The sequence below is a fragment of the Amblyomma maculatum genome, chromosome 3 (genome assembly GCF_055883805.1).
Source record: "Amblyomma maculatum isolate TAMU_Amacu chromosome 3, ASM5588380v1, whole genome shotgun sequence".
Lineage (NCBI taxonomy): Eukaryota > Metazoa > Arthropoda > Arachnida > Ixodida > Ixodidae > Amblyomma > Amblyomma maculatum.
The window spans coordinates 7152532-7174691 of NC_139346.1; the positions used below are offsets into that span (position 1 = coordinate 7152532).

Here is a 22160-nt window from a genome sequence, read left to right on the forward strand (position 1 = left end):
ACGACACCGTAAATCGAGCTACGAAAGCGACATCATTCAGTCTGTTTTTCAACTTTCACCCACAGAACGTGACAGGAGACCCAGTTGATGACTCCACCGCACTGGAGTTTGACGCCAGCCTTCTTAAACTACGGGAGACGGCAATTCACAATATTCGTCAGGACCAAAAGAAACAGAGAGAGAGTTTCAACAAGCGACGAAAGACAGCACCCAGCTACCAACCAGGCGACATGGTGTTGATCGAGAGGGAGCCAGTTTCAACGGGAGAGTCGCGCAAGCTGTGCCCAAAGCACCGGGGACCGTACATGGTCGTGAAACGCTTCCCAACGACCGATACGAAGTGCAAGACTTCCCCGAAGTACAGCGTACCCGGCGATTCTACGAAGGCGTCGTGGCAGCGGACCGAATGAGGTGCTTCACATTGGGAACCGTGGCCAGCGACGATTCCTCTTCAGAAGACACCGAAAACGACGAGGGCCAAGTGGCCTACGAAAAAGAAAAAAAAAAAGAGAAAACGCAAGACCCCATTCCAACCGAGGGCGGTTGAAAAGAAAAGGATGATCGAATGTTGTCGATAGAGACGCCACGCACTTTCAACCCATGGACGGAATGCGTGCAGATCCTTTCCGGGGTCCCGCCTCGGACTCGACGGAGGTGCTCTGCTCCGCGCTGCGAAGTAACTCTCGGGTTACTAGGGCATTCCGACCCCGGACATCTGGTGGGAGAGGGTGTGCCGAGAGGGACCGAGTGGACCGTGCCGCCACCGAAACGGGCCCTTTTTTGGGCAGAGTGTATGTTCTGTACGCCGTGCGAGCGTGTTGTAAACTAAGGGACAATAAATCTGTTCCGTTGTTTTGTTTTGCCGTGTCGACTACACCCCTTTTTTATGAATGAGGATGTTTGCATTCTTCGATGGTTCCGGTACTGTCGATAACACCAGGCACTGCGTATACAGGGTTCATTTTAAAGCAGCACGAAACACAAGTCTTGAGTTTTCGCGCTGCTTTAAAATGAATCCAACCCAACTCACCCAGTTTTCTATACTTGTGAAATACAGGGTGGCCAGTTTTTCTAGCACGATATCCCCCCCGTCCTTCAGCAAATCTGTAGTTATCTGATCCTCTCCAGCTGATTTCCCCCTTTTCATAGTTTCTAATGCTTTCTTGACCTCGTCCTTCGTCACTGGTGGAACGTCAGACTGTTTTTCCCTACCACCAATCTCATTACGGTCCTGACTACTTTGGCTACTGTAGAGATCTGTATAGAGCTCCTCGGCTACTTTGACTATCTTGTCCATATTCGTGATGACGTTACCCGCCTTGTCCTTTATCGCATACATCTGGTTTTTGCCTATGCCCAATTTCTTCTTTACCGCTTTAAGGCTTGCCCCATTCTTTACAGCATGCTCAATTTTCTCCATGTTATACTTTCTTATATCGGCCACCTTGCGCTTATTGATTAGCTTTGATATCTCGGCCAATTCTATCTCGTCTGTTGGATTGCAAGCTTTCATACTCTGGCGTTTCTTAATCATATCTTTCGTCTCCTTAGACAGCTTACTGATATCCTCTCTAACTATCCTACCGCCTACTTCTACCGCGCACTCAGTAATGACTTCTCTGAAATTATTGTTCATTGCTTCTAGGGTAATGTCACCATGCTCGGTTAGAGCTGAATATCTATTCTGTAGCGAGATCCTGAACTCTTCAGCCCTCCCCCTCACCGCTAATTCGTTGATGGGTTTCTTTCTTACTAATCTGTTGCGTTCGGTCTTCGGGTTTAGGCTAATTTGGGACCTGACCATCCTGTGGTCACTGCATTGCACTTTCCCGATTACCTCTACATCATGCGTAATGGTGGGGGTTGAACACAGTATGAAGTCAATTTCATTTTAGTCTCCCCGTTAGGACTTTTCCATGTTCATTTCCGGTTCTTCCGTTTGCTGAAGAAGCTATTCATGATTCTTAAGTTATTGCGCTCTGCAAACTCAACTAGTAACTCCTTCTTGCTATTCCTAGAACCAATGCCATAGTCACCTACTGCCTGGTCTCCTGCTTGCTTTTTCCCTATCTTGGCATTAAAGGTGCCCGTTGGTACAGTATACTGTATCTTTACTTTTTGCATTGCAGATTTTTCATCTTCGTAGAAGCTCTCAACTGCCTGGTCATCATAACTACATGTAGGTGCATAAGCCTGTACAACCTTCAGTTTATACCGCTTATTAAGCCTGATTACGATACCTGACACCCTCTCATTAATACTATAGAATGCATCTATATTACCCGCTATATGCTTATTGACAAGGAAATCTACTCCTAGTTGTCGCCTCTCCGGTAAACCTCGATAACACAGTACATGCCCATCCTTCAGTACAGTATATGCTTCATTCGACTGCAATCAAGCAAATGATCAAGCAGGTTTTCGAAAACGATACTCTACTATCGATCATATCCTTACCATCAATCAGGTTATAGAAAAATGCTCGGAATATAACCAGCCCTTATACACAGCATTCATTGATTACGAAAAAGCATTCGACTCAGTTGAAACATCGGCGGTGATGCAGGCATTGCGAAATCAGGGGATAGACAAGCCGTACGTGAAAGTGCTGGAAGATATATCATCGTCTGCAGCACGGTGGCTCGCTTCATGCAGCGATGTGCGGCCCACTTGCTTGGTGAAGCATAACATGCTCATAGGCGTGCGCAGGGTTCTGCATTAGGGGAAGTGAAGTTTTGCCGCAGCGCCAACCCCTTTCAAGGCCTCTACAGCCAAAACACAGCGTGAAGATGAGGAATGGTTATAAAATAGTTATTTTGGTGATATAGAATAGCAACATATACAAAATACTCACTTAATAAACAAAACAAGCTTCACCATGGATGCAGAATTGAAAATTATTCGACGACGTGCTTCTCACAGTGGTTCCTTAATTAAGTTGCCAACTTTCTCGAGGTAAAGGTAGCTTTGAATGCAACATCATGAGTCTTCGGCCACTGCCAGTATAGTAACGAAATCTGCATGGGCATAACCCTGCACTTTTAGAAACGACGGGACAGGTCCGATAGAGTGAAGGCATATGGGCGAACTTGGTGCCCCCCCTTAGAGAGGGGAGGGGGGCTGTCACCCTCCTGCCCCCCTCTGCGGACATTGGCTTCCCCCACTGAAACAGCAATGCAAATTGCTTTTGAACCAGCCGTTGTTATTGTAAAGCGTCTAATCTTGTGAGTGCCAGTGCAATAACTTAATGCTGCTACAAACGAAAAACTGATTTCTGTGATGCATTCGCCAGTGAAGCGTGTGGAAAGCGCAGGCTAGATGAGATCTTGCACACATCGTGGGTCGTACGTGTGGAATCAAGGGCGATATATCACAGGCTGTAGTATGTTGGGTTGTACCATTGTGCTCTCCGTCTTGATTACAGTGTCGAGCATCGTATGTTGATGCGATGATAAAAGTGCACCCTATCACCTCTCATTCCGGACAGTGTAATGCATTATTTCTATGCAGGATTTGTTTTTGACAAGCAGGAATGCGCACTTTCAGTGTTCTCCACAGATCAGATCGCCACTCTCTCCTGTCCCAGGCTCTCAGTCCACACCATTGGACACTAAAGTCGTCTGTCTCCAGCATGCAGATACACCACCACTTCGCTTCATCCTCAAGGCAAACAATTCAAAATTCATGAGTCTGGGATTATTTTCTATAGGAAAGCGCACCAGAAGTATGCTCCCACTGCACCAGCGCCGCCTCCCTCCACTGATGGTCATTTCTGAACTACTGTCCGGGACCGTCGCCAGTGGAGCGCATTGAGTCACCTAGGTCCCGACTGGTACGCGTGCTGACCGCAGGCGCCCTCTCCTTCATTGTGTGCACTCGCTGTCATACTGGCAGGTGCACAATAAAGATGCTGCTGTTCGCTGCAAGTCTGGCTAGCATTCCACAGTGTTCAGAGAGGGAAGGAAGTTATTGTGTCGTGGGGTGCAAAACGGCTTCTCTTGATTCTTTTTATTAAACAACAGCAGCATTCTTTTCAGTGTCACTGAAAGCCAGCGTTGCCAGTGCATTTGCACTGCTTCTTGTGAGTTTTTGCTTTAGAGGGCATAGTTATGAGTGCTAAAGAAATGTTCGCAATGAAACCTTTTGGTCGCACGTTTACAAGCACAGAAAAAGTCGATGTGCCCACAAATTTTTGCCATGAATGGCCTCCAATGGGGAGAAAAGCATGTTTGCCACGTTTTGAAATGGCCGTTAAAAAGCATGAACTTTTGAAACTCCTGCTTCCTTCCTGTCGCTTTCTTTCTGTCAAAAGCATAGTTATGGAAAATAAATGAGTGTGGTTTCTGGAAAAGCTTAATTGTCTGCCTTCTCCTACGGGGAGGTGTGTCCACTGTCATGTAGACACACCTCCCAGTGCATGCAGCGGTGGCAATGGCAGTGCTGTACACAGTCGGAGTTCGGTTAGCTGCCTCGCCACCATCGCATGGCTGCGCCGGTGTCCTGGCAATGCTGTGGGTATGCTTGGGTGGTCGTCGCCGGTTTCGTGCATCTTTTATTTTTCTTGTTGAGACTGGAACACTTTCTATGCTTGCTATGCTTAGTTTTCTCAAGCTGCGTTATAGCAAAGCGAATGTCTAAAGCACTGTCCCTTCTGCAGCCAGTCCAGCAGAAAAAAATCCTGTTCGTTCACTTACAAATATGTCGTCAGCTGTAAAGGGGAAACGGAAACTTCACCTTGAATGGCAAGCGATGCGGCTTGACACAAAATGAACAAATGAATGAAAAACGCGTTTATGTGTACGTGGCGGTGGAAACAGGAAGGTTGAAAATGGGACTGTGGAAGAAACCTGTCGTCAGGTAGAACGGGGGCTCAGAGCCGTGGGTCTGGAGTAAAACTGCCGCAGTGTTGAACAAAAGGATTATGAGAATATATTGGTCTCTTAGATTTGGCTTGCACTGGCTGGATTAGTTCTGTAAAGTGCTGCAGCGATGCCAGGCAGTCATGTGAGTGTGCAGTGCCAGTTCCGAAGTGTGACGGCCAAAACCTATATAGTAGCCTATAGTAGATGCCAACATGCACGCAGTACATGACAATGCATCGCTTGCTATAACATAATCACTATGACCAATCACCATCTATCACCAATTTTGAAGCTGCCGACTGGGAGTGGCGGTGGCTATAGCGACAGTGACGTTGACAGCGACACCAACATACACGCGGCTGGACAATCGTTATATACATCTGCGAAGATGTCATTCTTGCGCCTGAGTACAAAAGTAAGCAGTTGCCACGAGCATTAATTCAGATTAGTGCTGCGGCTGAAAAGACGTACGTGCCTCATTCCACGGTGTATAAATTGAGTCTACGTATCCCATGAGTGACAAGTATGTTTGATGTCGACTCGGGTCTCTTGCATCATCAGCGGCCAAGTCATATTGGCACGCTGGAAATGATTTGATCGCAACTGCTTTCTGTTCGCAGTTGCCCATCTTTTTAGGTCAAGGCCAGTACCACACAGTATGATACATAAAAAAGCTACATAGGAAAACGCGCGAAGATGCTGTATTGTGGCCACATACTGCTACATATGTGGCCACAATAAACTATACATATAATATCGCTCCTGAGCACCAACAAAATATTAATTACCAGCATGCAGCACAACTACCCTGTGCACGGAACCATTTAGATTCACTAGCGACGAACCGTCCGGATTCTGAAAAAGGCAGACTTTACAAAGCTCTGCAGAACGATGCCCAGCGTCGTCTGCTCTTGGCTGAGCGGTGTATACACCATACTGCACTTTTTTCTGCACCTGTTGTGGAGCAAGTGCAGAACTGCTGGCACGCATATGTCTTTCATAGTCCTATGCAGCGTGCAGGAGCAAAAAAGTGCTGAAACGCTTTTAATGCAGTAAATTTGTAATAAACAGCAATGTTCAACAGCAGCCTCTTCCAGTGATCTAAAGCACTATTCATATGAAAAAATTTGGAAAACAGAGGCCGACGAAAATGCGCAGTTCAAAGCAACCAAACTATCACAGCTATGCATGGCTGGCGGCTCTTCCGCGTAAGCATCAGCCAACTGACCACGCTTCGGTTGCGTACAGCATACATGACGGAGACTATGTGGGTGGGAAAGTTTTGCCAGGGAGTTACACTTCTTCTATACTGAGGGAAAAAAATGTTCTACAGTTACACTGCTTGCACTAATGTGGCCACTATGGAATAAAGTAATGTGCTTAGCATAATCATGGAGCTCTTCTATTTTACCAATTGCAGAAGAACTCAGCTTCAGAATGTGACTATACAGTTTTAGTATGCATTTTCCAGATCTTATAGACTGTGGCACCATCTAGAAGCGATCAATAAAAGCTACCTGCCATTCTGCCATCTTTGTTTTTGCCTTTCTGAAAAACCATGTTTTTTTTTAAATCTCAATTACCTTTACAGCTGTCACTTATAAATCTTTTTTTCTACAGCATCTTTAACTCGTTATGTTTCTAGATGGCTATTCATTTACTAACCTCAAAATTTCCAATTTGCACAGTTTTCTTTACTGACAGCAGATGGCGCCACTATTTGTAAGCGAGAGAGAGAACAACTTTTATTTAAAATGCCTGCAGAATCGGTTAGGCTCCCTCCAAGCAGGGAGGACAAGCTTTTACCGTGACGCGGCCACTACGTCAGTCTCGTGCGTTGTGCTCCTTGAGGTCTTGTTACGTCCCTCGCTACTTCCGCGGGTTCGAGAGGGCCGCTGCCCCCTTCTTGGGGGTGCTGCCCCCCCTCTCCTCGGTTTCGCTCGGTCGCTGCCTCTCTAGAGCTGCCGAGAACTGCTGGACGGCCTTGAGTTGTGTCTCTTGATCACAGCTCCTCGTTGCAGCCTCTAGCTGCGGCGGGATCGTCGTCTTCTCGCTGGCTTCGCGCGGATTTACGCTACAGTCCCAAAGGATGTGAGCCGCGGTGGCTCTCTCCTTCGCGCACAGTCTACACATGTCGCTCGCGTGCACACTCGGACACATGTGCTTAGCTAGCACCGGGGTGAGCAGGGACCCCGTCTGTAACTGTCTGTATAACACTGCCTCCTTCCGGGTAAGCCCCGGGTGAGGTGGCGGCATAGTCTGTCTGTTCAGTCTGTACCATTTCACTATTTCGTTGAAGGTGGTCATCTTGTCCTTGGCACTGCGCCGCGACCAAGACTCCGAGTCGGCCGTGCTTGCAGCCGCGCGGTTGGTTAGTCCTCGCGCGGCCGAGTTCGCCGTCTCGTTGTGGTTCACGTTTTCGCGTTCCGACACGTCACTCACTGCCCATGTGGGCCGGAAACCACTTGATCACCACAGGACTTTTGCGTCCGATGTCTTCGGCCTTGCGCAGTAAGGCCTCACTACATACCCTACCCTTGGCGTAGTTCTTCACTGCCGTTCTAGAGTCACACAACACTGTAGTGCATCCGGGGTCGGAAACGGCCAAGGCGATGGCCACCTCCTCCGCCCGGTGCGCTTCTCGAGTCCGGACGCTCACCGCGGTCTTCGTTGCACCCGTCGATGCCCCAACAACCACCGCCGCGTATGCGTTGGTGTTCCCTCGATACTCCGCCGCGTCCACGTAGGCGGCGCCTTCTTCTCTGGCGTGGAGGTCTACGAGAGCCCTGGCCCTCGCCAACCTCCGCTCCCTGTTGTGCTCGGGGTTCTTCGGGATCGGGAAGACCCTGAGCTTTCTGTTGATGCTATCTGGTATAGGTACGTCTTTCTGCTGCTTGCCTTCCCTCGGTTCGAGGCCAAGGTCCCGCAGTATCTGTCTTCCGGTTCTCGTTTCAGAGAGACGCTCGAGTTGCGCCGTGCTCTGTGCTTCGGCTATTTCGTCCAGCGTGACTCCCAGCGCCATGAATTTTTCGGTGCTCGTGCCCCCGAGGAGACCGAGTGCCGCCTTGCGTATGGTGGCGTCTATCTTGTTACGTTCACTCGGCCTCCAGTTGTGGAAGGCGACGTTATGTGGCTAACTGCGAAGGATTGAACGAGCCCTCATCCCCGCTTTTCTGTTGGACACCCTCATGATGAGTCTCATTGCCGCAGCCGCTTTGCCCGCGAGCTTGTTGACCGTTTCACCGTTGGCTCGGTTTCACTGGATGAGCAGCCCGAGTACTCGAATCTTCTCGACCTCCGGTATTACTTGTCCTTCCGCCGTCTTGACCGTGATCTTGGGACGCTCGTACTTCCATATTCTTTCTTTTCCTGCCCGATCCTTTCGGGGGAATCACCAGCAGTTCTGACTTGGCCGGAGAGCAAACGAGTCCAGACCCGTCCAGCTGCTCCTCGATGGCGTTGACCGCTTCTTGCAGCGTTGTCTCGATGTGTCCGTCGCTTCCTCCCGGTACCCATAGCGTAACGTCGTCGGCGTAGATGGTGTGCCGGACTCCCACTACTCTTTCTAGCCGGGTGGCCACCCCGATCATCACGAGGTTGAAGAGTAGCGGGGAGATTACCGACCCCTGCGGAGTTCCGATGCTGCCCAGCTTCTTCTCTTCGAGCTGCAGGTCTCCTGCACAGATTTCGGTGGTCCGTTCCGTCAGGAAATTTTGGTTACGGCCATAGTTGGAGCGGCATATACATAGAGTATACAAACACTAGAATGAAATAATATTGTTCACCCACAAACCACCCACAGAGGCAGTGTAATGATATGTATTCAGTAGCCCAAAAGCAGCTAATGAAAGAATAAAGACAGAAAGTAATTGATACATCAATGTTGCCATAATGCCATTGATACATGAAAAGTACAAACACAAAAAAATCAAAGTAGGAAAACTTAGTACAAAAAGACACGGATGCAGGAAGGAGACACATGTAGCCGCTCGAAGGGACGACGCGTACAGCAGCACGGTCAGTGCAAGAATGACGACGTTTATTGCCAGCACAGTTTATAAAGGCACGAACACGCGCGCTGTCTCTACTGCGCATCACTGATACGCATCGGCACTGATAACAGTCACTACACGTGTCCGATACATCCTCCCTTGGGACGAACAAAAATTACACACTTGTAAAAATATAAGCAGCGATCACAACTATGGCACTTGATTGAATTGTTCGTCATAGTGTAACTTCTTTGGGGGCCGGGTGCTACGAGTTGACCTTCTCAAAGGGGGTGGCGATGGGATGCTCGGCGGAGAATCACGGCCACTTGCTGGTAGCGTCGATCCCACGCCGTTTTGTGAAGAGACTCCCGAGGATTGTGCACTTGGTTCAGCTCCGCTCGTAGGCTGCTGTGTCTGGGACTGGGAGCCTGCGCAACTTTCCTCGTCGTCATCGCTTTCACTACTGCTATACCGCTCCTTTGTCGTAATCAGATGCCGGCGGTTTCGCCGCAACATGCGATGATCTTGGGTTTTTACGAGGTATGATCGTGGAGCGCTTTCGGCAATGACCTTCGCCTTGCGTGACCAACCCGCAGCATCCTGAAGCCGCACTGTTGCGCCTCCGGGTAGTACCGCCAAAGGCTTTCCAGCCCTGGCTTGGCGGTGTTTCCTCACTTTGCGACGGGATACCCGGCCGAAGTCAGGAAGGTTAGAACGAAGGTGCCTTCTCTGAAGGAGCTCACCCGGAGAATGGCCATCTTCGTGTGGTGTAGAGCGGTATGCTAGGAGACCGAGCCAGAAGTCCTCCCTCGCCTCGATGGTCTTTTTCAGGATACGCTTGACGATCTGCACACCCTTTTCAGCCAAGCCGTTGGACTGCGGATAACGGGGACTAGAGGTTATGTGATGAAAGTCGTACGTTTTAGCAAACAGGGCAAATTCGCGGCTCGAGAACTGGGGTCCGTTATCCGTACAGACTTCCACTGGTACACCGTACCTGGCGAACATGGCACTAAGGGCTGCAATTGTGGTTTCAGCGGTTGTGTCTTCTAGAATGTCGACCTCAGGAAAATTGGAAAAGGCATCATAAGCAACCACGTACGACTTGCCCGCATACGAAAAGATGTCCACTCCAACCCTGTACCAAGCACATTTCGGAACTGGTCGCATCAGAAGTGGTTCCTGCGGCTGTCTGTACGCGTACTTTCTGCACGTTGCGCAGCTTTCTACACAGGTAGCGATGTCTCCATTCATACCAGGCCAAAATACGAGTTTTCGCGCCCTCTCCTTGCACTTTTGCAACCCGAGGTGACCCGCATGAATCCTTTCCAGCATGAGTCGTCGCATACTCTTCGGAATTACAACTTTTGCACGCTTTAGTACAACTCCATTAACGACAGATAGTTCTTTCGAAAATGGCTTGAGTTCACCTGTCACCGGCTGCCCGCTCACCAAGCATGCAATCACTGTCTGCAGGTAGGCATCTCGACAAGTTTCCAGCTGCAGTGACCGGTGTGTTTCGGGGGTGACCATGTAGCCCAAGGACTGCACTGCATGAACCTCAACATCATTTGTTGTGCGAACTTGGTCTTCGCCCTGTTCCACCGTTGACCGTGACAACATGTCAGCGAGCAGCAGCTGCTTTCCTGGAATGTACTGCAAGATAAAGTCATATTTTAGCAAACGAAAAAAGAATCGTTGCACTCGCGGTGGCATGTCAGCAATTTCTTTCCGTGCTATCGCCACCAGCGGCTTGTGATCAGTCTCGATAAGCACCTTTCTTCCGTACACAAACTCGTGAAACCTTTCGCAGCCAAAACATATTCCAAGCGCTTCTTTTTCGATTTGTGCATAGTTCTTTTCGGCTTGCGTTAAGACACGAGATGCGTACGCTACAGGCCTCCATTCACCGTGGTAGCATTGCAGTAACGCTGCACCAACACCATCCTTCGATGCATCGCAACTAATCTTAGTTTGTCTCTGCGGATCAAAGATTGCAAGTAGGGGGGCGGTGGTCAAGATTTGAGTTAACTTTTTCCACTCCAGCGCATGATTTTCGGTCCATTGGAACTCTGACCGAGATTTTACAAGCTCACGCAAAAGAGTTGTTCGCTCGGACAATTGTGGCACAAATTTGCTGAAATAGTTAACCACACCTAACATTCGCTGGATGTCATTCTTGGACGTTGGTGTTGGCATTTTCACCAAGCTTTTGATTAGCTTTGGGTCAGGCGATATTCCGTTCCGGCTTATGACATCACCAAGGAATTTCACTTCATTCAACCCAAATTTACATTTCTGGGCGTTAAAAGTTAAGCTTGCTTTCTCGGCAGCCTTAAGCACTGCTATCAACCGCTCATCGTGTTCTTGCTTACTGGAACCCCATACTAAAATATCGTCCACATATATCAGTACGCCCGGTAAGCCGTCAAATACTTGACTCATGCTTTGTTGAAATACTTCCGGTGCGGAAGAAATGCCAAAGGGCAAACGGAGAAAGCGGTATCTCCCAAACGGTGAAGAAAAAGTGCAGATTTTAGAAGTCCGCTCATCGAGCGGTATCTGATGATAGCCAGAGTTTGCGTCAAGACAGCTGAAGTACTTTGCATTGGTTAAATGGGCTTCCAAATCCTCTCGCCTAGGAAGCGGGAAATGCTGCCGCTTTATGTACTTGTTGATAGCTCTTGGATCCATGCGCGCCATCTTTCTTTTTTGCCAACACTAAAGGGCTGACCCAGTCAGTAGGTTCGTTCACCCTGACAATTATACCAGCACGTACCATTTTTTCAAGTTCTTTCTTTAGGGGCTCTTCTAGCGCCACTGGAACTCGTCGAGCTGGTTGCACTACAGGAACCACATCAGATGAAAGGACCATGCTGTACGCCTGCTTCAAACAACCGAGGCCATGAAAAACATGCCTGAAATTGTTTAGAAGGGCGTCGTATGCAGTCTTGTCTATGGCACATACTTTACGCTGAACTAGCCCCAGAGCTTCACTTGCTTCTAGTCCGAGTATGGCCTGCCGTTCGTTTTTCACCACAAAAAACTTCACTGTAGCAGACGTGTTCGCTTGGTGTACTTCTAGCGTACACGTTCCAAAACACGTTATAGTGCCACCGTTATACGCCCGCAGGACCGAATTAGTCGGCTTCAGCTCCTCTGCTCCCCGCAGTTTTTTGTAAACAGACATGGGAAGCAGGCTTGCCTGCGATCCGGTGTCTACCTTAAATCTGACCTCGCAGTTACAAACTTGAGCCTTGACCATCCAATCCCTTTCTCGTCTTGCGGTTGTGACCTCTAGGATGTCAAAGTCCTCTTCTTCCAGTTCCCTTACTTCACTCACCCTTGCAGACGCACAGGCACTTGCAAAATGGTTCGCCTTGTGACACAAGCGACACTTCTTACCGAAGGCTGGGCATTGTTTGGGCTTGTGCCAGCGGTTGCACTTACTACAATGAAAAGATGCTTTAACTTCTTTCCGCTCATTTGCAGGAGCCGGGCGCTTCGAAATCGTGTCGACACATTCGTCCCCTTTGCGCCATATTTCGTTCCGCTGGGCTACCGTTTCTGCTGCTCTGCACATTTCTTCTGCCTTTTGCAAAGTCAGTTGGTTATCTCGAAGCATTTTCTCGCGTAGTTGATGATTAAGCGTACCGAACACTATCTGGTCCCTTATCATTGATTCTTGCAACGTGCCAAAGTTACACTGTGCTGCTTGCTTTTTCAGGTCGCGAATAAACCTTTCAAATGGTTCGCCCTCCGCTTGCTTTCTTGAACGGAATAGGTATCTCTCATGCACTTCGTTGCTAACTTCGGCACAATAGGCATCAAATTTTCTCACCACGGTGCTGTAGTCCTTTTCTTCATTCAACTCGAACTGGAAGTTGTTGAAGACGTCCAAAGCGTCGTCGCCCGCAACGCTCAACAGGAGTGCTGCCTTGGCTGCTTCTGTTTTCGGCTGGTCCGTAGGTGCCGTCGCCTGCAGATATAACTCAAACTTCTGCTTAAAACACTTCCAATTTTCTGCTACATTACCAGTCAGCCGCAAAGGCTCCGGTGTCTTCAGCAGAGCCATGGCGCACCGGACTCGGGAACGATTTCCTTCAGGCCTCAAAGGGCCACTTCTGACACCATGTAGCCGCTCGAAGGGACGACGCGTACAGCAGCACGGTCAGTGCAAGAATGACGACGTTTATTGCCAGCACAGTTTATAAAGGCACGAACACGCGCGCTGTCTCTACTGCGCATCACTGATACGCATCGGCACTGATAACAGTCACTACACGTGTCCGATACAACACACATAACACTAACTTCCAACAAATGTTTATTTCAGAAAGGAAAGGCGGTTTTTATATCATCTAACCATCAGGCATGTGTTAGGAGCTGCCAGATAAGCAAGCTCCTTTGGCAACAGCATGACAGAATGACTGCTTACATAATCATCTTTCAAAAGGGCTTCAATTATTTCTTATGTTAACTTGTTTTTAAGCACTTTTAGAACCACACACTTTTTTAGAAGAGGAATGCATTCGCACAATGTGGCAGTGGGCCGACAAACCTTTCTTGCACATGTCTTAAAGTCTCGCCCATGCTTACAAGAAAGAGATCTTCACCGGAAAGCAGGTTGAGCTTTTTTATAACCACAAGGCTGCAGATTTTTGCCATGTGCCATTCTCAGATACTATAGCATGGAACGGTACATTAATCTATAGCCCTGTCATTACAAAAAAACTCTGACTGCTTTCCGTTCAAGATCCCTTTTTTTGTCCATAATTCTGAACAACTTTTGGATTTTGTTAAGTCACATGCGAAAGAAAGCATATTTGCTTTTTCTGTCGACATAAAAGATCTGTACTATTTCATTCCGCATGGTCCTTTGTTATCTTGTGTACTATTTACGTACCATTTATAAGCTGTCCCATAACCTGAAAAGAAAAATGCAACAATCTAGCGGCAGAGTGGTGTTTTCGGCTCCTAATAACTTGAGTCATATATTAACAAAAGCCTTTTCAGAACTCAATAAGGTGGTTGGCTGCAAAAACAAGCACGGGGGAAAAAAATTTGCCAATTGTATTTAAAATATTGTCTATCAAGTTCTTCTCTCCTTTGTTGTAGGACAGACAGGCAAATGCCTGAATGATAGGCGTTGGGAGCACATACGGGATGTTAAGAACATGTACGGGAAAGGTTTGTCAGCCCACTGCTACGGGTGTGAATGCATTCCCCTTCTAAAAAAGTGTGGGATTTTAAATATGTATAAAAGCAGGTAAACGTGGGAAATATAACTGAAGCAGAGTGGATTAGCTTTTTGAAAGGTGATTTTGTAAGCAGCCTTTCTGTCAAACTGCTGCCAAAAGAAAGAAGTCTCGCGAGTACGCTTTTCTCAGTCTCATATCTGGCAGATATGTTTTGCTAGCGTACGCCTGATGGTTCACCGTGATATGATGGTATAGAAACCATTTTTACTTTCTGAAATAAACATTTGTTGGGAGTTAGTGTTTTGTTTGTGCCCTCCCTGGTGTCTTTTTGCGGTATGTTTTTTCTTTTCATGTCATGAATCAAGCCCAAGCATCTGCCCTTCTGAATTACGTACAAGGAACAAATTTACCCTACGGTTAACCATAAAGCTGCGATGGTTAGATGGTATCCTCGAGGCGCTGCAGATGAAATTGTTAGGAAGATAGTAAGAGACTGGAAAGCGTGGCGTCCACAGAGTCACGAAGAGTTGGACACGACTGAACTGAACTAACCATAAAGCTATTCGCATGGTCCAATTTTGACAATTGGGGACGGTGTCTTGATGTATAATTCTTCTCTCTCTGTGGAACAACAGTAAAGAGCAACACTCAGTTAATGAGTAAAACAAAATCCCTCGTGAGAGGCTTTTGTACTAAAACTGACTTTAGTTCTGCTGTGCAGAAATTTAAAAAAATTCCTAAAGCAACATACTTTGACAACTTAGGTAACAGAAACCCAGAGGTGAAATAATAGGCAGCAACCATAATGTTATGCAGAAATGAAAAAAATAATGATTGTGTCTCAATTCAGTTAAGCCTGGATATGCATCGCAAAAGCTATCAAACGGATTGTTGACCAAGTGGGACTCAAATATTCTCATCGCTGATGCACTGGCTGCAAACAGTATGCTGTGACCGGCGCATCTTCTTGGTGTCTTGTTGGTCCCTTTGACCGGCTTCTTCTGTGGCTCGATCGTGGTTACGTGCAGTAGCGATTAGCGATGCGCTTACCCGAAATGTGACTAGCCTAGTGTAGCCTTGGCTGCAAAATTCCTGAGCAACATACCTTGACGACATGGGTAATGAAAAGGTGAAACAATGGGCAGGACCTGTCGCAGTGGTTAGGATGCCCGACTACTGTGTCCGAATACCTGGATTCGATCCCGACGGCTGGCAGCTGCGTCCATGGGTTGTGTAATGTCAGTGTACGTTAAAGATCCCCAGGTGGTCGAAATTACTCGACAGCCCTCCACTGCGGCTCTTTTTTCTCTCTTTACACTTTAACTCCCTCCTTCCTCCCTTCCCTTACAGCATGGTACAGGTGTCCACAGGAACAAGTGTGACAGATACTGTACCTTTCCCTTCCTGTGGACTATTATTGCTATTTAATAGGTAGCAACTGTTTCACACAGCCATCTGTACGGAGGGGCCCCAAAATTTCTTGCATTGAAGTAGCTATGGGACTAGCATCTTTAAAGACATATGAATGTTAGGGAGGGCAAGTGAATGAGAAGCCCAACCGTAATATTTAACTATATAATGTCAGTTAAGTAGCCTGCTGGTTAAAGGTGCAGAGGCACCAAAATTTTGGGCATTTTTTCTAGTAGGCAAGATGAACATTTTAGAGGTCACTGCATAAACTGCATTGGGAGAATGCTATTAGTGCAAATGTGATGTTTTTGTAATTTTTACTTCTTGAATTTTTGATCTGTTTATTTTTTAGTCAATCTTATTTTACTTTGTTTCATTTTATTTGTGTTTTTTATTTTATTTTTTTACTACTGTCACCAATAATAATACTAATAATAATAACTTTATTATTATTATGGATTATAATAATCACTAATTATCATGTTTATTTTTTAGATAGCTTACTAATGCATTAGTAATTGGCTTACAGGAAAGGAAAGGCACAGTATCTGTCCCACTTTCTCTGTGGACACCTGAACCGTGGGGCTTCACTTTTTGTATCACTTTTTGCATTGATATTTTGCCTCACCAACATATGCTTGCTTATTAATACCTAATTCATGAAGTAAAATTCAGTTTGGTTTCAGTCTCAAATGCGACGTTAGTCTTGAAAAACTGCATTTGTGCAAATGATCATATTGTCAGTTTTGCATGCCTCGCATAACCTTGTGACATCACAGCCTTCTTTTGGCAGTTCAAGCCAAAACTGCATAAATAAAAAAAATACATCATCCACTGCTGTTTGGTCCCAAAGATAAAATGTGTGGACCGCTGATAGTGTGTTTTGAAGCCAGTACCCTGTAAAAGCTGCAGTGGTGTGCTTTGTGCATGTATGTGAGGCCTGTGCTGTGCAGGTGCTGAGCAGCTACCGGGAGCTGATTGAGAAGGTCTCTTCCCACCTGCGGGATGGCCCACCGAGTCTGGCCAATGCTGAACTGGCCGACACCATCATCAACTATGAGCGGAGGCTGCTCGAGGTCAGGGTTGTTTGAGTCATATTGTTGTGAGTAGTGCTTGGTCAGGTACTTCGTTAGGTGACTCATTTTTAAGAATGGTAACATTACTAATGGCTCAAATTTAGGCCACTTGTACTAACATTAGGGGGCTGTGAGCATTTAGAACACATTGTAACTAAACATATTTGCTATTTGTGAAGTTGTGACTAATTTTTCAGTCAGTGCCAGCAGAGGCTTCAGAAGTGCTTGCCAGCAGTGGCCCAAATACAAGAATGTGTGCTCGATTTTCATGAGGTAATGGATGGCAGGTGACAGATTTTTGCTATTTTTCTAGACTTTGGAAAAGCATTTTTTGATACTGTTATGATCACAAAAACCTCTAATAAGGCAAAAAAGCTATTTTGTACTATAATGAGCTTAACTGCAGGGCGAGCTCGTTTGCTAGGGCTGGATCAAGGTAGGCGCTTGCAGGTCTTGACTCAAACAACTGGTGCACGTGTCTCGTGCCGGCACGCTGGCGCCAGGTCAAATTCTTCTTTACAATCACCCCCCAGGAGAAGAGGAAGCCATCCTGGCAACTTAAGGGGACAACAATACGTCTGGGTTGTAGCAGGTTTTTAGCCGAGAAACATGGACGGTCTCATGCCCACGTCGCCAAAGGTCTGGCGAAGGCGTGACGAGCTCAACAATGCAATTAACGGGTGAGGTGCACTCAAGGACGAGGTAGGGTCCTTGGTATTTCGGCAGTAGCTTGGAGGAGAGGCCAGGTGATATACAACAAGGCACACTTAGCCCAACACGAGCTTGCAGAAGAAAGCTGTTGGTGGCGTGAGCGGCATCAAAACTATTTTTCTGTCAGCTCTGGTTGGAAGATGTGACCGAAAGGGCGAGCTTCCTGCACTCCTCAGCGTATCTAGAGGCTTCAGACACGGTGGTGGCTTCAGAAGAATCGGGCCGGTAAGGAAGTATGATGTCGAGTGGTGAAGATGGCTCACGTCAATATATTAGGAAAAATGGCGAGAATCCCGTAGTGGTCTGTGTAGCGGTGTTGTATGCATACGTGACAAAGGTAGCAATGTGTCCCAGTTGGAATGGTCGGAAGCCATGTACATTGACAACATGTCGCCTAGGGTTCGGTTGAATCTTTCAATCAGACCATTAGTCTGTGGGTGGTAGGCCATAGTAGTGCGATGAGTGATGCTACATTGCTGCAGGAGGGAGGAACTACTTGCTCTCCGTGACGAAGGATGAAGTGGTGCAAGATGAAGGCGTGCCGTAGCAGCAGGTAGAGCAGCGGTTTCAGCGTAGCGGGTGAGAAGATCTACCACTACAATGGCCCAGTGGTTTCCGCCTGCAGTATAGGGAAGCGGGCTCTAGAGGTCAATGCCTACTCGGTGGAAAGGTCTGGATGGGAGAGGCTGCATGGCACTGGTGGAATGGCTGACCTTGTGCCATTGACAATCAAATCATGAGCGGACGAACTTGCAGACATGGGTACACATTCCGTGCCAGTCGTAAAGCAAGCGAAGCCAAGTATAGGTCTTGAATGCTCCAGCGTAAGCGGCTTGCTGGTCAGTGTGAAATGAAGCGCAGATTTTTGAACGCAAGTGTCAAGGAATGACAAGCAGTCATTTGCGGCCAGAAGAAAGATAATTTCGGCGGTATAAGACGCCATTGCAAATTGTAAAATGAGCACCTTGATGGCGAATTGTACGAGGCGTCGAAGTGGGCGAAGAGTCTGAAAGGAAAGTGAGAAGGGAGGCGATCCAGGGATCTCTGGGCTGCTCGACTGCCATGTTGGTCAAAGACAAGAAACTGCAGTCGATGGGGGAGTGATACAGTGCGTCGGCATCATTATGCTTCCTTCCAGATCAACATATATCATATTCTTGAAGCTATAATGCCCATCGAGCGGGGCGGCCAGTAGGATCTTTAAGGGACGACAGCCAACACAGAGAATGATGGTCTGTAACGACTTTGAAGGGTCGGAATTTTACTATCGCCCAAACAAAGGCACTCCTCAGTAACTGAGTAGTTTAGCTCCGGCTTCGTCAAGGTGCAACACACCCATGTTTACCTTGCACTAGAATAGCACCTGTGCTGCTTGCGTCAGTGTGGATCTCAGTAGAAGCATCAAGGTCAAAATGCCGCAATATGGGCGGCGCAGTGTACTAAACGCTTTGTCACCAGCCGGAGAGGTCGTTGCTTCCACAAAGGAGGGTTGTCAATGGCGCGATGATGAAAGCAAAATTGTGGATGAAGCATCGGAAATAAGAGCAGAGGCCTATGAAACTTCCGAGTTCTCTCATCGTGGATGATTTTGGGAATGCAGTAACAGCACAAAGTTTAGCTGGATCGAGGAGCACACTGTCCTTAGAAACGACATGGCACAAAATTGTCAATTGGCGTGTGGCAAAGTGACATTTCTTTAAATTTAGTTGAAGGCCAGCTGCAGTAATGCATTCCAAAACATGTTTCCATCGAGCAAGATGTGTCGGAAAATCTGGCGAGAAAACAACAATGTCGTCCAAATAGCACAAGCAGGTCTTCACTTGAGGCCGTGCGATATTTATTTATTTGTACATACTGCAGCCCTATTGAGCTATTGCAGGGGTGGTTAAAAAAAACAAGGAACAGAACAAAAGTAAGTAGCAGTGAAAATATGAGCAAAACGAACAAAACACACTTAGAAGCGGCAAAAATTATTCAATAGCTGCTAAAAAATGAGTTTAAAGGAAGAGTACATGATGACCAGCAAGGAATTCCAGAGTGCGATTACATGTGGAAAGAAACTGTATTTAAAAGTGTTTTTGCAGGCAAAATAAGGCTTTATGTTTAGGCTGTGGTGATTTCTCATTTTAGACGGTATCGCAGGAATTAGGTAATCATTTGAATTGGTCCAGCAAGAGAAGTTAACAGTGAAAAGAAAAAAGTTTAAAGAGTCAGTCTGTCGGCAATCTGTCAGTCCGTCAGCGCTCGAACATGGCAGGTGCATTACACAGACCAAACGGCATGACGTTAAATTTGTGCTGTCCGTCTGGCATCATGAAAGCTGTCTTGGCATGGTCTGCATCGGCCAGCGGGTCTTGCCAGTACCTGGAACGGAGGTTCAAAGAGGAGAAAAATTCTGTGCCTTGCAAACAATCAAGGGTGTCGTCAATTCGAGGGAAGGGATAGACATCCTTGCGGGTGATTTTGTTCAAGCACCGATAGTCAACGCAAAAGCGGATGGAGCCGTCTTTTTTGGTGACAAGAACGACGGCCGGGTGAGGCACAAGAACTGCGCGAAGTTTGAATGACATCAAGCTTAAGCATGTCTGCCACTTGTTGGTCATTGATTTGACGTTCGGTCGCTGAAACGCGATAAGGTTGTTGGCGCAGGGGCGAATGGGTACCGATGTTGATCCGATGTGTGTAAACTATGACGTGATAAGCCAAAGGAGGCACGGAACTGGTCAAGCAGGGCAAGAAGCTGGGTCTGTTGTGTCGGTGTGAGCTTATTGTCAATAAAGCTGGCGAAGATGTCTACTGAAGATTAACCATCAGAAGTAGCAGTAAGCGCAGCGACTGGTAGATGTTATCATCGCAGTTGTTGCATTCCAGCATTGAGGCAAAAGGCTGGACGTGTCCCAGACACTCGCCATGAAGAAAAGAGAACGGGCAATTAAATGGATTGATGATGGCCATGGCACTGTAGCCAGCTGCAGCAGTAAGCACGGCAAATGGCAGGGGTAGACAGTGGCAACGCATGAAGGTGTCAGAAGGTGTGAAGATGATAGACCCGTCGGAAAGAGAGTTGGATAAATCAGACAGAAGAATGGCAGATGTTGAAGTGTTGGTGCCAGATTTGATGGCGGGTTCGGAACAGAAGGAAGCAGTGACAGCTGCCGGACGACCTCCTCACGGACAAACTGCTGAATCTGGAGCATGAGAGAACTGTAGACTTCTCTCGTTACGTCAATGTTATTAAGAGTCGGGTCCTGTGTTGAGGGCAACTGAGTGACGACTCGTCCTCGGCGCAGTTAGTTATAACTCTGGCAGAGGTTGATGATCTCGCTACAAGCATGTGAAAGACGTCTTCCTCAATGCCCTTAAGCACATGCTTGATGTGGTCAGTTTCTGTCATGTACACACTGACGCACTTTCAGAGGTCGAGGACGTCTTTTATGTAGTTGGTGAAGCTTTCACCAAGCTGCTGGGCGCGACAGCGAATACGCTGCTCGATGCGAAGTTTACACACGGTTGATCTCCTGAAGATGTCAATGAAGACAGTCTTGAAAGCGGACCAGATGGCGAAGTCCGATTCGTGGTTTTTGAACCAAAGGTTCGCAACGCCCGTCAAGTAGAAAACGACATTTGTCAGCTGCATGCCATTGTCCCAGTGGCTGTGAGCGCTCATCCGGTCATAGGAGGACAGCCAGTCCTCCACACCATGGTCATTCGTGCCACTGAAAATGGCAGGTGACGAAGCGCGCGGGGCAGGTTGTGGGTGGCGGTAAAGAAGCGGTTGGTTGGATGGCGTGAGTTGGCATCATTGTACCGAGGGTACGACTACGTAGCTCCAGGATCAGTGCTCCCACACTCCACCAAGAACTCTGTAATTCAATTAGTAGAGGACTTTCTCAGCAATCTAGGACAGTATTTTAGCATTGTTGATAATGAGCCAGATTTTTGTCCAGTTCAGTCAGGAGTGTCTCAGGGATTGGTTCATGGCCCCCTCGCATTTCTGGCACACACCAAGGATTTGATCCAGGATTCACCTACAGGGAATCATCTACTAAGAACAAGGTCAACTTATAATTATTTATTGGAGATAAAAAATTGGTGTACTCAATGGCAGATGCGCTTAAGCTCGCAGAACAGTTTCCGTGACAATTGCTCACACATGCAAGCGGCTGAAATATGTAATACTTTGCAGGACAACTGACTTTCTCGTGTAATTTAACCTAGGCATGACCATAATGTCAAATTTTAGCTGGGCAAGGCGTATTACTAATACTGTCAGGGAGAGAAAGAAAAGATTAGGCTTCATTGTGCACATACTTTCTGAAACAGTCTTCAACACGAAACTTAACAGCATACCAGATGCTTATATGACCCAAACTTGAGTATGCGTGAGAAATATGGGGCAATAAAGGTATGGGCCAAGCCTCTAAGTTGAGACAGATACAGACACAGGTCTTTACAGTTTTTCTCCTGGTACTGGCAGCTGTGACTCCTCTTTACGCCAAAGCAGAATTGCCTTTTTTTTCTAGCTGTCTAAAACCGGCGTTCTCAAACTTGGAACCCCCTCCTCCTATCCTGTTTTCTTTTTTCTGTAGGTTATTTCTTTCTGTAAGTGTTTATTTGTTTTCTTGTTTTTGTCTGATAGATCATTTTAAATGCCCACTTATCACTCGCACTAAGAGCTTTAAATGCAGAACAAGAGTGCAGAAAACTATGTTCACAAGACCACAGCCTCGCGCATCTTTGCACGATGCCCAAGAATGCTTCTGGTGGTCAGGGCACAAAACTGAGGAAGGATTCGCTAGGATAAAAAAAGGCCAATGCTCTAAAGTGAATTTAGTACAACAAAAGGAGGGAACTCGCCCACAAACATAGAAAATCACTGGTCTAAAAGAACAGGGTCTAGTTTTGTTG

At 47.1% G+C, this 22160-nt stretch overlaps 2 protein-coding genes across 4 annotated transcripts in view; one reads left to right on the top strand and one right to left on the bottom strand.

The window, feature by feature from the left end:
- LOC146194177 (endothelin-converting enzyme 2-like) overlaps window positions 1–22160 on the top strand; it is a 300553-nt gene that overhangs the window by 159356 nt on the left and 119037 nt on the right. The window contains exon 3 of the mRNA XM_084597281.1: window positions 16419–16541. Within this exon, the coding sequence (XP_084453407.1) occupies window positions 16419–16541 (123 nt within the window). The remainder of the gene's footprint in view (window positions 1–16418; window positions 16542–22160) is intronic.
- On the bottom strand, window positions 8843–13144 carry LOC146194180 (uncharacterized). Of its 3 annotated transcripts, XM_084597279.1 has the most exons (3): window positions 11634–13144; window positions 10307–10510; window positions 8843–9730 (listed from the first exon to the last, which is right to left on the bottom strand). In XM_084597279.1, exons 1-3 carry the CDS (start codon window positions 12927–12929, stop codon window positions 9065–9067), a joined length of 2166 nt encoding a protein of 721 aa, XP_084453405.1. In that variant the 5' UTR covers window positions 12930–13144; the 3' UTR covers window positions 8843–9064. The 3 variants fall into 3 exon arrangements, with proteins under 3 accessions (XP_084453405.1, XP_084453406.1, XP_084453404.1); XM_084597280.1 differs by lacking the exon at window positions 10307–10510 and having other exon boundaries at window positions 8845–9730; window positions 12696–13144; XM_084597278.1 differs by having other exon boundaries at window positions 8848–10510.

What these genes read in the sequence shown, in the direction of transcription:
- LOC146194180 (XM_084597278.1), bottom strand. Translation starts at nt 12,929, where the DNA reads ATGGCTCTGCTGAAGACACCGGAGCCTTTGCGGCTGACTGGTAATGTA. An exon ending in AGAAAGAACTTGAAAAAATG is followed by an intron (nt 10,511 to 11,633) that starts GTACGTGCTGGT and finishes TTTATCTTGCAG; the next exon opens with TACATTCCAGGAAAGCAGCT.